Genomic DNA, 15,739 nt, shown 5'->3' on the forward strand with positions numbered 1-15,739 from the left:
AATGTTTCAGGGGTTGATAGTTTCAGGGTGGGCAGTTTCTATGGTGGACTGAGCTGGGATGGGATGGGGGCAAAAGCAACAGGCTCTCTGGGGCTGAGCCGGCTCGCGCGCCTGCTCAATACTTGTCCTCCTCCTGCTCCCGCTGCCCCCATCGCTACCTCTGTTCCCCTTCGGGGAGAAGGGACGGGAGGAGGAGGAGGAGGCGATCCTCGCACAGAGCAGTGACTGCTCTGTGCAAGGCATAGGAGAGGAAAAGCATCGAGGAGCACTTTCTCCCCACTTTTCCCTCCCTGATGCGTTGCGCAGAGCAGGCACAGGATCATAGAGTCTCAGCGCAGTTTCTACAGTGGGCAGAGCTGGGATGGGCAGGGGTAGAGCAGGCACAGGATCATAGTCTCAGCGCAGTTTCTACAGTGGGCAGAGCTGGGATGGGCAGGGGTTAAGAGGGAAGGCTTGGAAAGAAAGGGTCTCTTTACAGGGAGGGCTCAGGGGGAGGGGGCATATTCAGGGAGGAATTAAGGGAGCAGATTCTGGGAAGGTTTCAGGGGTCGGTAGTTTCAGGGTGGGCAGTTTCTATGGCGGACTGAGCTGGGATGGGATGGGGGCAAAAGCAACAGGCTCTCTGGGGCTGAGCCGGCTCGCGCGCCTGCTCGATACTTGTCCTGCTCCCGCTGCCCCCGTTGCTACCTCTGTTCCCCTTGGGGAGAAGGGACGGGAGGAGGAGGAGGAGGCGATCCTCGCACAGAGCAGGCACAGGACGAGGGATCAGAGAGCAGGCACAGATGGGGGATCGGCAGGGCAGGGGAGACAAGCAGCAAGAAAGGATCCCTTTCTTGCCGCTTGTCCCTTTGCAGCCGCCCGCTTCACCTGAGTATAAGCCGAGGGCGGCTTTTTCAGCCCAAAAAATGGGCTGAAAAAGTCGGCTTATACTCACGTATATACGGTAATCTACTTTAAAACTAGGGAGAAATAACTGTTGCCTCAAACCTGCACCACTTCTTCTCCTTGCAAAGCCTCTATCTGTCTGGGTCGGCGCTGCCGGTCACTGTTTCCGTGGCCCAGTTTGCCATAATCCCCATCCCCCCAGCTGAAGACTTCACCACTCTCTGTCAAAGCCATGGAATGCCCATCAGATCCGCAAGATGTCACCAGCTGGGTCACAACAAAACCTACAGCACAAGAAGGAAAGAAGTGTCAGAACTATCCCAAAGCATAAGCAGCTTGTTGAGCCAAATGACCAAACAAGGCACAGCAGCATTCAGCAACCTGGTGCCCTTCTGATGTTTTGCACCACAACTCCTATCAGCCCCAGCTAGGACTGTGAGCCTATTCACATCCCCCCCCCCCCGCCTGCCTGTTTCCTCTACCACCTAATGTTGTAAAAGTGCACGAAAAATGCTTTGAGCACCTAAGAAAGTGATTATTATTATTTCAGCATTGTACATAGTCTTACTTGATCTGTTGCTTTGGGAAGAGATTTTAGAAGTATCAGCGACTGATTTGTCAAATTTGTGAAACTGACAAAAAGTGCTAAATGATTTTTGTTAAAATAAACCTATAAATCATGCCAGGACGTATTGCTGCCTATTAAGCTCCCAAAATGAAATGCTGGTGTCCCAACGAAAAGTGAAACCATCTCAGTCTCATCAAATCAGTGAATAATGGGTTATGTCCCACATTCGACAGATACATTTTTTCCTACTTACCTTGCAATGCTGAAATAACAGTGAGGACGTGAAGATCATCTGAGTTTCCTTGTCCCAACCGACCATAACTTCCTTCTCCACAAGCCAAGACTGTTCCATTAGCTTGAATCACAAACGTACAGTTCTGGCCACAAATGACCTAATACAATTAAGGAAAATGTAAAACACATAATTAAAAAACAAAAACAAAAAAGATCCCATCCACCACTAAACAGGCACAAGCACAAAGACAGGAAGCTGGACTGTTCCTAATTCACACATTGACCATAGTCGAAACAAAATAGAAAATTCTTTCCAGTAGCACCTTAGAGACCAACTGAGTTTGTTCTTGGTATGAGCTTTCGTGTGCATGCACACTTCTTCAGATACACAGTGTGCATACCACGAAAGCTCATACCAAGAACAAACTCAGTTGGTCTCTAAGGTGCTACTGGAAAGAATTTTCTATTTTGTTTCGACTATGGCAGACCAGCACGGCTACCCACCTGTAACTGAAACATTGACCATAAGCAGGGTTAAAATCATATTTGGAAAGGACCTCAGAGCACATCTAGTCCAAACTCCCTGCTGCTGTTGCAGGGTATAATAACCACACCTTGCAAACATAAGGGAACAGGGCAGCACTAAAGCCTACTCTCAGAAACCTGAATTGTGCACCCAAGTAACTTTTTATTGGCTCTTACAGACTTAGGCATCAGCACAGCCTAGTCTCTAGAGCTTCCTTGTTTATGAAAAAGGTGGCTTGTATGCTTTGAGGTTATTTTGCTTTGCAGAACTTTCGTGCTGTTGTGTCAAATATGCTCTGACAGCCACTCCAGCCATTTATGGAAAGCGAGGCAACCGCTGCACAGGCAGACATAACGCCTCCTTCTACTCTCCCCCAAAAAGTGGTAAGGAAAGACTTCTGGTTTACCTGTTGAGCTTGTGAGAATGATGGTGCTGACACAGGCACCATGACATTTCGTCCAGCTTCTGCTAGCTGCCCATGCCTCCCGGCTCCCCACAGGTACACGTCACATTTTCCACCAAGGTGCCAGTCCTGAGGATCAGTGTAAGAGAGATTTTCAGAATGAATTACTGGTTACTTATTGTGAATGACCTTTCTTGGTTGACATGTGGATGTGATACACCCAAGGTAGGGGCATGTGACTAGGTGATTTGAACGGTTTCCTTGTCTTGGTTCTTCCTTCAGTTAAGTCTGTGGCCAAGCTTAGAGCATAATAAGATTTCCACATTAGCAAAAGAGTCCTTAGTAAAAACAGCAGTAGCGTCAATAAAACACGGTGATGTGAGTTTATACTGATAAAGACCCAGGGCACTGGGCAAGCCAACTTAGGACTGCCAAGGGCTGATCTGAGAAAGGGTTTTCATAAGGTTCCCTATCATTCAATATCAATATCATTTGCTGGAAAGTTCGAAGTTTGTTTTTGTTTTCTGCCAAAGACAATGGAGGTGTCCTCTTTTCATAGTCTGGCAGGAAAACATGCTCCAGCAAGAGTCTATTTTGCTTGGTGAGTTTGTTCCTCGCCTTGTGTTAGGATCGATCTAAATGGCACCCCGCTCCCAACAATGGCAGGGTATGGTAGGGGCAGGCTTATCTGCTTCTGATAAGGAACACTGGACTGGAGCTGCTTGATTTGACATGGAGCGGACACTCAGAGAAAGCTGCTCTGGCAACCGAAGGCTGTTTGGAAGCCTTTTGATTAATGACATTGATGTACTGTGTTTTTTTTTTTTTTTTTTGCATACAAGCTTACTAGACTGACTGCCAGTCAGAGCCATTTCACTTATGCTGGGGAGGGGGCAGAGGAGAAAAAAACCAAACTATTTATTTTTGAGAGAGGCAGAAATACAATAGGGGGAGGGAGGTGGACATGGAAGCTAAAGGGGAAAAGGTGGAAAGCAACCTGAGCACAAATGAAGAGAGGAGAGGAGTAACACTAGCTGTGGGCGAAGGCAGGGACTGAACTAAAGGAGATGCCAAGAGAGAAAGACTGCAGTCAGATGACCTGGTCACATGTTCCCACCTCGAAAATGCAGGACATAAACCCTCAAATGGATGCCTATCCGAGAAAGGGGTCACCACATTGGGCTGCTTTAAACAAACCATTCACTATACTAACCTCAGGCCGTGATGTTGCCCAGGACATAATCTGCTCATCCATCCCATTGATCCATTTACAGTTATCCTGCAAAACATGAAATTAATTATATTGAGGCTAAATGCATAAGCTGTTCTCCATCCTTCCAGGGCAGTTCTTCTCTCTCTGTCAGAGGAGTAATTTCTTTATGTTTCAAAAGCCTACCAAATGGTACTTCTCAAACTGTGGTAAGCCCCAACATATTCCTGGATGAGCTGCACAATGATGAGCTTCCTTCTCCGCAAGAACTGAAAGCATCAGGGCATGCACAAATACTTTTGAACTTCCAGTCAAGGATGCTACTCTCTCTCCCCCCCCCTTCACACACACACACACACACACACATCATTTTACACTAAGCATGGGTGGGCTAGCTGAGGTAGCCATTGAGAGAGCTGCTAGACTTGGCTGTGGTGCAAGCCAATCAACCAGCCAATTTTGGGTTTCTAAATGTGGGATTAGTTTACAAGTGGATCCCAAAAGTTTGTGCAAGTTTACAGGTGGATTCCACTTCAAATGTTTGAGAAGCACTGCTATATAACTTGTTCTCTGGAATGGAGAGAGGGGAGCGTCTGAAAAGGAAGAATGAGTAAATGAATGAATAGTATTAGCAGCAGGATCCCATCCTTCCTTCAGATCCGGACAGTTCATATACAAATTCCCAATAATCAAATTCCTCAAGCATCCTTATCTACAACAGAGAAATAATAAGACTGACCTGTCATAAAGGGCTCTTTAAAGCATCTCAATATGTCAGGCACTTGGATGATTAAAATATGATGATGATGATGATGAAAGGGCAAAAAGCTGGGGTTGTTTTGGGTGATACTGCCCTGAACATTTATTCTAAGGGTAAGTGGGGAGGCAGGTGTGCTACTGTTTGGGAGCCACTGAAACAGTACTAACTCTCTCTGCCCTACTCAGGCAAGTGCTCCACGGATATTTATAAGTTTTGTTGCACCACCAACTTGCACATCTTACCATAAGAAGCACTAGTTCATCCTCTGGTACAGGCTCCAGATCTGGGACCGTAAAAGACTCTGGGAAAGTGGCTCCTTTGGCCAGAGCCTCAGCAGCTTTAATTGTCGTCGAGAAGCACTCCAACCAGGCCCACTCTGTTGGGTTCCAGGTCAGAGGATCGGGGAGGCAGGTCTGGTGATGAGGTGGGACTGGTGGGCTGCACAGGAGCTGATCCAGGTGAAGCCCCACGGCCAGCGAAGCTAAGCATTGCATGTATGGACTATGAACAAGCTGGTCTCCACAAACTACATGGGGCTATAAAAGAGGAAAGCCAACATTTACAAAGTCATGGAGTGGGTTAGTCAATCTAATGCAACTGGCGCTCACTCCTTGGTTTTCTCCTGCTGCCACCACCACCACCACCTCTGACTTTTAGGAGCTACTGTCCACTTGCAAAAGCTCACTGCACAACAGATGGTACAATCCATTGTGCAACTAAGTCACCAGCAACCTGCTTCTCTAGCACAAGAATGTTTTGCCAGAGAACATTTTGCCAGCTATATTGCTCTGTGACTTTAACTTAGGGCTACATTGTATGCTACCAACATATTCATTTGAAAGTTGACTGGGGTCATTTAACCAGTTTTAAGTACATCTTTGTGTTCTCATTTCTCATTTCTGAGTCCAACAATGAGCACAGGCTCAGTTCAATGAATTACCAGGCCTTCTTTGGGGGTGGGGGGGGGGACCACAGGCCACAACTGATATCACACCAATAATGAAGTTCCCTCACTCTCCATGTTCCCTGAATTATTACTATCTTCTTAGGAAAAGGATTCAAATGGTCATAAGATGACTTCTTACGGATTGATACATTAAATACAATCAACCTACATCAGTACATGCAATCAAACTTCCATCAGCTTAATGAAACTCTTATGGAATCAAAACGGTTATACAAAGGAAGTTACTCTGCCAAAAGCAATATAAAATTGGTCAAATATTTTGCCCATATCCCAACAATGCCAGAGAATATTAATTTCAAAGGCTCTCTTTTCATTTCTGAAACAAATAACCAGTACTGGAGAACCAGAAGTGTGTCGAACATATTATTTCATGCAAGGTAAGATAAGCATTTCTGGTCACATCTTGTGTTTAAAATGTGTTGTTAAGTACTATGCACAGTTCAATAGCACTTTGCAGCTTTCTTGAATTACTAACATGTCACCTTATTCAAGTCCTCCTCTTACCTTTTCATAAGCATACTGTTCCTGAAGCATTATGGGCAGACGCTCTAGGAAAGCCCTCATGCAAGGAGCCATGTTTAACCCAAGAATCCCCTGTTGTTTCAAAGCAGTCCTACAGGTTGCAAGGATATGGTTGGAAGAGATCCATTCTGATGTGCAATTCACCACCAACACATCCTGAACAAAATTCAAATATGTCCAATTCAGGAAAGAAAGGAGAAAAACACAAGCTTTTTTTGTAACAGCTTGCTTAGCTTTTACAAATAGATAGAAGCTTGACATAAATCTGTTTTTCTTTACTATAATTATTTGTTCTTCATCACTGATTTTATGTTACTAATTGCAAGCATTCCCCTCCCTTTTCTCCCTTCTTTAATGTATCTGTTATTTTTAATACATTGAGGGTAAACAACGAAGAGTCTTGTGGTATCTACCTTACAGACAAAACATTTATTCTGTAGCAGAGGTTTCATTGGCAACAGTCCATTTTGCCAGATGCACAAACTCTCATTTGAAACAGCAGAGTCTTCAGCATGTTTTCTCAGAAGTAAGGTCCACTGTGTTCAATGGAGCTTACACCCCCTAGTAAGTATGTTTAGGCTTGCAGCCTTGCAGCACAATCCTATATATCTCTATTCAGAAGTGAGTCCCACGGAGTTCAATGGGGCTTATTCCCAAGTAAACAAGCGTAGAAATGCAGCTTGATAAGTTTTTAAGGTACCACAAGACTTCTTGTTGCATTTAAGTAACACATATTCCCCCTCTGGTGCTTGCCATTAAGGAGATTATTATATATTGTAATATAATTATATTGTAATATAATGATGCTCAAATGTGTTGATAATCTGTTAATATAGACTATGTTAACAATATGGAAAATGGTCTCCTTCTACTAGAAGAAAACATTCATTACTATGTTACTATTTCCAATTGTATTTGCTCCACCAGTGGCCAGAAATTACAAATTTCATTATTTGTCAGGCAAGACAAAAGCAAGTCTCTGCAGGTGTTTTGGAGGAGGAAGAGGAGCAACAACAGCACTACAGCCAGATTCTTCATTATGTGCAAATTTAGACTAAGTATTCCATGTAGCAAGCCTGAAATCAGCTGTCCATTACTGTACACTGCCAGTAATTCCTGTACAAACTTTTATGAGATACTGGCTGAGAAACAAGTTTAGTTCATTGCTTGATTCAAGTTCACAGCTGTCACTAGGATGGCACACTTGGTCACCCAGAGGACTGAGCACACACAGTCAAGGCAGGGATTAAAAACTTGGACAAGCCCAAGCCCACAGAGGAGGGAAGATGGGCATTCAGAATTCCATTCAAACAAAATGAAAAAATACCTTTGATCTACTAGAACAAGCAGCTACTCCAACCTCAGGGATCCATACGGTTGTCTGAATGGCTCCAGAACCTATCACAACACTCTGTAAAACAGATCCATCCTAAAGGAAAGAAAGGACAAACCCACAAAAGCTGATTACTTAAGCAGAGCTAATCGTTCTCTCATGGCTACATTCAGGTCATCAGTAAAATAACTTTTAAATATTTCCTAATCTTTAGGGTGAGTGCAAACTTGTGTGCCTATGCAGGAACCCTATAAGAGCAACAACATGACTACAATGACTGAAAACAAGCTTTACATTTCCTTAAATAGTGTTTGCTTACCCGTAAAGACCAAATGTTCACAAGCCCACCAAGTCCACCTGATACCAAGGTTAGTCCATCAGAACTGAAGGCCACTGTCCGAACAGGCGTGATATGCCCTTTCAGCTGATAGATACACTTTGTTTCAGCTACTTTCCTGTATGCATCCTAGAAATTAAATATCATCATTAAGGCATATTTTGTATCAAAAATTACACCAAATATTTTACTACTTCTGCAGCTCCATCCCTACCCACCCAAAAATATTTGGAAACACGGCAGTTTCTTCAACAAACATAAATTAGATAGACATAGTGGGTGTATTTATGGACACTTTGCTAGGAATAAATACTGAGAACATGCTGAGCAAGTATTTTTAAATATTACAGACAAATAAGAGTGAATTGTTTGTTCACTCCCAATCATCAGCACAATCTAGGTCTATTTTGCCTCTGTCACCCAAAGACAGGTATTGTTGCTTTCTGGACCACACTCCTTGTAACAAGGAAGGGAAGGATCTAGATTCCTCTTGCTACTTATGGTTCTCTTTACCTTGCCATTGGCTTCCTCATCCCACCATCCTTCTGAACAATGCAGATTGGATTGCAGTAAGACCAGCTCATCTTGAGGAACAGTCCAAACACAAAGCAAACCATTCTGGCATCCTCTAAATAAAAATTAAGAAAAGCAATATTGAAGGGCCACAATTTATGAGCCAACAAAGTAGGGCAAGTTGGTTAACAATATAATCATGTTTGCACTAAAGGTTTTGCTTTTCAGTCTCTGAATATCTTGCAAACTGCCTTCTCAGAATTTTCCCTATATTACACAGACAGCAGAAGACAGGAGTCCACAGCAGAGGGGAACAAAGAGATGAAGCTTGTCTCTCCTTTCATCTGGTGACTGCTTTGAGGATGTGGGGGGAAGGTACACCCAGAGGATGGGTTCTACTACAGAAACATGACACAGGTACTGGGAGAAGATGGTAAAACTATGAACATTGTGACCAAAATTCTGACTATGGTGCCATTTTGTACTTTTATATTTAACAGAAAGAATGCAAAACCATTTAGAATCACAGAATCATAGAACCATAGAGTGAAGGGACCCCAAGCGTCATCTAGTTCAACCCCTTGCAATGCAGGAATCTCAACATACAATCATAGAGTTGGGAGGGACTCTGAGGGTTTATTTGGAATTTAAAAACAAAAACAAAACAAAACAAAACAAAACAGAGGCAATACAGAGTCCATCCATTTGGGCTTAAATAATAAATATTTTTAAATGCAGGGGGAAATGTCCTAGAAATCCATCAAAAAGCAGGCCTGTTTTTGTTTATGGATAATATAAGCCTGAACTACTGAAAAGGATTATCAGCCAGTACAAAGATGAACCAAAGAATTACAAGCAAAAAGTCAACTTACGTAGCCAGCAGGAGCTGTGGTTTGGGGCCTTTCCCTAGAAGACTGCACCAGGCTATGGTATTCACAACAGCCTGGTGAGGAAGCAAGTACAGCTGTCGCCAGCAGCTCCCCATGTACCCCCAGAGCTTGACAGACTCTTCCTTGGCACAAGTCAGGAGCATCTTGCCAGTTGGATCCCATTTCATGCTGACAATGGTGTCCTGAAGAATTGGAGGAGCAAGAAGGAAATACACAGTTAGTAGGACTGCCATATGTCTGGGATTTCCTAGACATCACGAGGATTTGAAAGGAAGTGACGTCTGGGGGGAATTTCTAGAAGGCAGTGCCTTGCCTGGATCTTTGGCAATCACGAGAAATCACGTTTTTCGTAAACTTTGGGGTTTGTCTTTAAAAAAGTTCAACAACTTTCGCGGTGTCCTGGTTTTTACTTTTTGAAATATGACATCTTTACATAGCACAAGTGCTAACTAAATAAACCCATTTGAAAAAATAACTCCCCCTGTTTAAAAAGATTGATGGGGAAGCTAACTTCTAAGAAGCAAGAGCAAGTGGAAGTGCTTCTCTAGCTCCAGGGCGAAGGTATATGACAGGCAAACACCGCCGACTCAAGATTGGTGAATTTGCCGCCTCTCCTGTGAAAACTCTGCAAGGGCCCACAAATACAGAAATCGCACCTTAGCTCCTAAGACGATTCCCTCTTCTTTCCCTGCTCTCTGGCTGCTAGCAGTTGTACTTAGGGGTACTTATGCTTTGCTTCACAAAGAGCATTTTAAAAGTCATCAAAAATTAAATGACAAATAATGCGAAGGACCACTACTTTAACTGGTGACCTTAATGACAGAGGAAGAGTAAGTCATAAAGTAATTTTAAGAACCTAACAACAATTAGAATCAATGCAATTTCAGAGTGAGCAATGATTTCCCTTAAGAGTACAGGCTGGTCCTTTTGAAAGAGTTGTCTCAGAACTGTGCACATAAACTTAAAAGTTTATTTTAATTCTCAAGAATTTTTCTGGGGGAGGCAGGGTGATGATAATGCCTGGCTTTACCTTGTGCGCATCCACTAAAACAATTCCTCCTTTCTCGAGTGGCTCTTTCATGCCTATCAGCAACTTTCCATCCATATAGCCTATTGCAAAAGGTTTGTCTTCACTAAACCATGCAAGGCAAGTAACAGATACTAAGGAAACAAATAGGAAAATATGGATAAGCAAGTTATAATTTGCAGAATTTTAATAAACTTCTTTGTACTGGAGGAAACAAGAACAAAGCTGAATAAAGCGTAGGAGGAAGTGAGTGAGTATGCATGTGTAGGAAAGAAAGCTCTTCTAAAAATACCTATTACTTCCAATTGTGCTACACAATTTACTTGAAGACTAAGTGCCTAGAAATTTCCAAAATCAAGGACTAAGACTTACTAAGCACATCAGTGTTTTTCACAGATATGGAAACAAATGTCCACATTTTTCTTTAATAGGTAGTCATAAATGTTCATAATTTAAGAGCACACCATAGGGCATTAGAGAACATAAATGCAAAATCCATCAGGCATGGCCTTCATGAATGACATGAGTGAGAAACAGAGATCAAGTTCAGGCTGGCTCCTTGCAAGTCATGATTTTCAGAACTGCAACTGGCGTTGAGGACATGTGCTCTATCCCTTGCCTCCTATCGTAAGCAACTTATCCTTCCCAGCATTAACCTTGAAAAGGGCACCAATGCAAACCAGAGTTAACCACAAATCAGATTATTCCAAAACAGTAGCTGGCATAACCACAGCTAGCGTTTGCCCTTCAGATTATGGTTTTAACTGAAGGTCCACTTACACTGCTTGTGATTAACTCTCAAGACAAGCCTTCCAAAGCATTCTAAGCTTCAAAACGCAACATATATTTTTTAAACCACCTTACAACATATCAGCAGCAGCTACTTACCATCCTTTCTGTAGCAGTGTTCCAATTCAACTCTGTGCATGAGAGAAACATCTAAAACTTCAATAAGTCCAAGAGATCCATCCATACGACCAACAAGGAGTGATTCTGGAGCTTCTCCTATCCATGTTGCAGCTGGTCCTTCTTCTGGCCATGCTAGAGCAGACACCCAATGTGGCTGAACATCCAAGAGTCCTTTTCCTCCTAAGAAAGTAACATGCGCCTAATTTTTCTCTATATTTTAATACCCACTGATTTCCATAATCCCAAAAGATGAAAACACATCCAAGAGCAGCACTGTCCCTTCTGTAGCATTCTCCCCAGCTAAGCACTGCCAAAGCACTCTGGCAATTTTAACCTGTGATTGTACAAGCTATCAGATAGCCCATTCAAAGGCTCTTTTAAACAGCAGCAGGACAGACTTTGGTTTGGTGATGGTTGAGGGTGCTTGTGGCTGGGAATCTCAAAAGCTTCTCCCTGCAGGTGTCTTCAAGGTTTGGCCCCCCAGATGCGCCCAACAGACGTTGTAGCATGTTTCAACTCAACTGTGAACCCATCTTCAGTTATTTAACCTCTCTCTCTCAGCTGCTGTTCCAAGCAAAGGTTAATTTTAAAAACCACTGTTGCTTAAGAAGAAGCTGCTGCCAATCCCAGCTTTTTTATAGGACTTCAAAATCTTGGAGGTCTAACATTCAAAAGTGCAAAGTGCAAAGTGCCCATGGATGCAGGGGGAGTTTAAAATTCTTTGGATTTTTAAATGAATGATACCTATTAATCATGCGCTAGATAACTAAATTAATCAGAAAGCAAGTGGTGCTACACACCTGGTAATATTGGCCCACAAAGTACACAGAATTATTACTTTGCTTTTAAAGACAAACTATTCTTGCCACTATGTGATCAAGCAGGACCAGCCCTACCATTAGACAGAAGGAGGAGGTGGCCTCAGGCAGTTCAATTTGGAAGTCACCATTACTTTTATATTTATGATTGTATTTCTATTCCCAAGGAAGAGATGCTTATGGGATTTCAGCCCTCAGGTACCATAATAACTTGTTCAGCTTTGGGTAATATGCACCTTTGTTTTATTCCACCTGCTGTTCCACTCTGGCAGAAAACTGTATCAGGCCAGTTCTATAATCAAGTTACATTCTACCCCACCACAATGAGGCTGTCTCCTTCTGATGACAGGTATGCAATATTCAATCGCATGTGGCTCATACCATTAACTTGCCATATGTTCACCATCTTCTCCAGGGCTCCAGCCAGGTACTTGCCACTGACACTCCAACAGGCAAGTGATAAGCTAGGATCACTAGGTGACCCCAAGTTCTCCTCTTCATCCCCTTCCCTGCAATATAATTTTAGCTTTCAGTTAGAGGAACGTAGAAGGTAAGGCATATTTGAAACAAGTCAGATTCTCAAACAGATCGCTCCATGCAAGCCATACAATTAAGTTGCTATCAATCATTGGTCCAGCTTTGATCATACCTTAATAGCAAAATCATTTTGGAAAGGGTATAAATGAAGCTCCACTCCAGACACTATTATTCTTGCAAAACTTAGACACATCTATTGTAAAAGCTACGGCAGGGATAATAAACTTATGGTTTAGGGACAATAAACTTGTACAGATTTCGTCAGGCTGCAGCTCCCATCATACCTGACCACTGGTTATGTTGGTTGGGACTATTTTTCTAGAAAACAGAGGTGCTGGGACTCACCATGAACGACTCCCTTGTTCTCTTAGAATGGCAATGGAGCCCACCTGGAAGTTGCCAGAACCCACCTGAGAGGTGCCAGAACTGAGTTCCAGTGAGTTGCAGCTGAAAAAAGCCCTGGTTGGGACTGGTGGGGATGCCCTATCACCTGCCTATGGACTATTTTATGGCATGGTAGGGTATTCAATAAATCCTAAGGCAAGTAAAGTCATCACTTCCCAAAATGAGATATAAATACTGTTCTAAATTTGCATCCTGTTATTAAGGCTTTAGTATGCTCCAGGAGCTTCAGTCTGTGATAAAGCCAGGCCAGTTTCCCTGTTTTACAATCACTCTTGCATAGGGACCCTCATGCACGGTCACTGTGACTACTACACTGTTTCCTGTAGCTAGCAGCAGCTTTCCGAAGAAACACAGTTTCACTGAGGCTCCTTTGCAACACTTGGACATGATGCAAGATATGAGTACTTTTCTAAGCTGTTACACATTGATGGCCATACATCCTGCACCACCCACATCCAATTCCTAACATAGCTAAAAAGAATACAAATGGGATGTCAATGCTTTAATCAGTAAGAATTTTCTGACAGTAAGAACTGCTCAACAGTGGAACAGACTCCCATGAGAAGTAGCGGACTCTCCTTCTTTGGAGGTTTTTAAGCAGAGGTTGGATGGCCACCTCTTATGTATGATTCCTGCATTGCAGGGGGTTGGACTAGATGACCACCAGTGTCCCTTCCAACACTACAATTCTATGCACAACTTAACACCTTAGTCTCTAGGCAGTGTACAGTATGGCTTAAAAATACAATAAAAATAAAATCAGTCAAGACTAACCATAAAATAAAATACTTAAAATAAATAGATCTTCAGTAGGCACTGTTAAGTTCAACAGGGAGGAGTCCTATCTGATCTCAGCTGGGAGGGAGCTTCACTGAGCTGGGCCCACAATATTGGTCACAATGTCATTTGTGGATATGAGCTGTGCATCCAAGCTATGAGGGACCACTAACAGTGACTCTCTGAAAGACCTCAGTGATCAGGCAGTCCTTAAAGTATCCTGGACCAAGGACTTTGTAAATACATTTCTATAAGCACAGGGGAGAAGCTGGTTGCAAGGAATATCCTACCGTGTTTCTCCTAAAATAAGACACCGTCTTATATTTATTTTTGCTCAACAAAACACAGTATGGCTTATTTTCAGGGGATGTCTTATTTTAACCGTGTTGCATTGGTACACTGCATAGCCACGCCTCTCCAGGCTGTTTTAATGGGAGGTACCACGTCACTATGGCTTATTTTCGGGGTATGGCTTATTTTTGGGGAACGGCTTATATTTCGCAAATGCATAGAAATCCTGCTATGGCTTATTTTATGGCTATGGCTTATTTTAGGAGAAACAGGGTATGCCTTTCGGAATCAGCAGACAGACTTGAATGCATCTGAACAAGGCTGTTTGTCATGGTTACAATGTATATATGCATTTTGGGAAATCAAAGCAAAATGTCTGCCATTAAAAGAACACACATAACTCATGTTTAGCAAGCAATAGTATTAATATAGATTAATAAAATGGGATAGAGGAAATGAAGTTGCATTAAGCATATAGAAAACTGAATTTACAAAACATGCATTTGAATAGGCCCTTGATAACTCTCCTAGCTAATATTTTACTTACAAAGTTGGCACATTAAGCTGACTGAATCTAACATCTCAAAGGATCACTTACAATTTGTTGAACACACATGTTTGTTGCAACGAGTACTGCTTCTTTGTAACATTCCACACCCGGATTGTTCCATCATTGCCACTTGTTGCTAATAGTCCTTTTTTGTTGCACCACACACACGTCATTACCTGCAGTAAACGACAATAATAATTGTGAAGTTACAAGGCAAGCATTTAAACATTTGTACTTCAAAATACAAGTAACATGCAATTCTCTATCACAGCCTTTGTCAGCCTCCAGATATTTCAGACTACAACTCCCATCAGCCCCCAGCCAGCAATGGCCATATGATGCTGGGGCAGATGGGAACTTGGCTGTACCAATCTACAGCTGTGCGATGAAAACAAGTCCCATGCTTAATGCATAAGACAGTAGTTTAACAAGCACCTCTTGGAGAAATGCCATTTAAAAAACAGTGATGTAGATATTCTGAAAGGATTATTACCCTGTTCTGGTGAGCCTCCAGCTTGATGAAGGAGCATTTGCGCAGATCCCCACCCATATCTGCAAGGGTCTGTGGGCTGGTTTGATTATCTCGATCTTGAGCTGCAAGAGTTCGGACAAGCTGCTGAGCAGCCCACTGCCTATGTTGCGAGGACAACCTTGAAGAAAGGCAGCAAGCTGCTAGTGCATTAGCCAGCTCCAGAGGGCCTACAGTAGAAGGATCATAGGAAGGATGGGCATACAAATGGGCAATTATACCTGCTTAGACAAAACAATGAGATGATATACAGATGAGTGCCAAGAACAGGTAAGGTTGAACATTATTACCCACAAAACAAGAATGGAAGGAGGACCCAGCCCACACACCTGAAATGTCCACGGAGCTGAAAAAAACTCTATCCCCACTCCTTCACTCAGCACAAAACTGGTATGCCATCCCCACCTGTTCCCCCAAGAATGTTGCTAGAGCGCGACATTCAACACCACACACACTCCCCTTTAAAAACGTTTCTCTCAGTATGCTAGAGCACTGCGTGCTCAACATCATGTTGCATTGCAATGGCAATTTTGCACTGGAATATTAGAAGAGACCTACTTAACCAGGCCCAAGTCCTTTCTAGTCCAATATCCCCTTTCCCACAATGACCATTCTTATGGGTAGCCTACAAGCAGGCTATGAGGACAATAAACTTTCTCCTTCCAACGTTGTTCCCCCCCCCCACAAGGTATACAGAGGCATGGAAGTAATATACAAGCATCGTGACTAGCAACCATTGATAGCCTTC

At 42.9% G+C, this 15,739-nt stretch overlaps 1 protein-coding gene across 11 annotated transcripts in view; it reads right to left on the minus strand.

Annotated features, from left to right (window-relative positions):
* HERC1 (HECT and RLD domain containing E3 ubiquitin protein ligase family member 1) overlaps positions 1–15,739 on the minus strand; it is a 107,803-nt gene that overhangs the window by 14,904 nt on the left and 77,160 nt on the right. For 7 of the 11 annotated variants that reach the window (XM_033167929.1, XM_033167923.1, XM_033167928.1 and 4 more), the window contains exons 51-65: positions 14,956–15,215; positions 14,511–14,638; positions 12,284–12,411; positions 11,064–11,264; positions 10,179–10,309; positions 9,131–9,330; positions 8,259–8,373; positions 7,728–7,874; positions 7,403–7,504; positions 6,058–6,231; positions 4,829–5,122; positions 3,830–3,895; positions 2,620–2,745; positions 1,707–1,845; positions 988–1,169 (exon numbers count right to left, since the gene is read on the minus strand). In XM_033167929.1, coding sequence (XP_033023820.1) covers positions 988–1,169; positions 1,707–1,845; positions 2,620–2,745; positions 3,830–3,895; positions 4,829–5,122; positions 6,058–6,231; positions 7,403–7,504; positions 7,728–7,874; positions 8,259–8,373; positions 9,131–9,330; positions 10,179–10,309; positions 11,064–11,264; positions 12,284–12,411; positions 14,511–14,638; positions 14,956–15,215 — 2,393 coding nt within the window. The remainder of the gene's footprint in view (positions 1–987; positions 1,170–1,706; positions 1,846–2,619; positions 2,746–3,829; positions 3,896–4,828; positions 5,123–6,057; positions 6,232–7,402; positions 7,505–7,727; positions 7,875–8,258; positions 8,374–9,130; positions 9,331–10,178; positions 10,310–11,063; positions 11,265–12,283; positions 12,412–14,510; positions 14,639–14,955; positions 15,216–15,739) is intronic. The other 4 variants (XM_033167931.1, XM_033167930.1, XM_033167926.1 and 1 more) reach the window with 2 other exon arrangements.

Source organism: Lacerta agilis, chromosome 13, assembly GCF_009819535.1.
Source record: "Lacerta agilis isolate rLacAgi1 chromosome 13, rLacAgi1.pri, whole genome shotgun sequence".
Taxonomy (NCBI): domain Eukaryota; kingdom Metazoa; phylum Chordata; class Lepidosauria; order Squamata; family Lacertidae; genus Lacerta; species Lacerta agilis.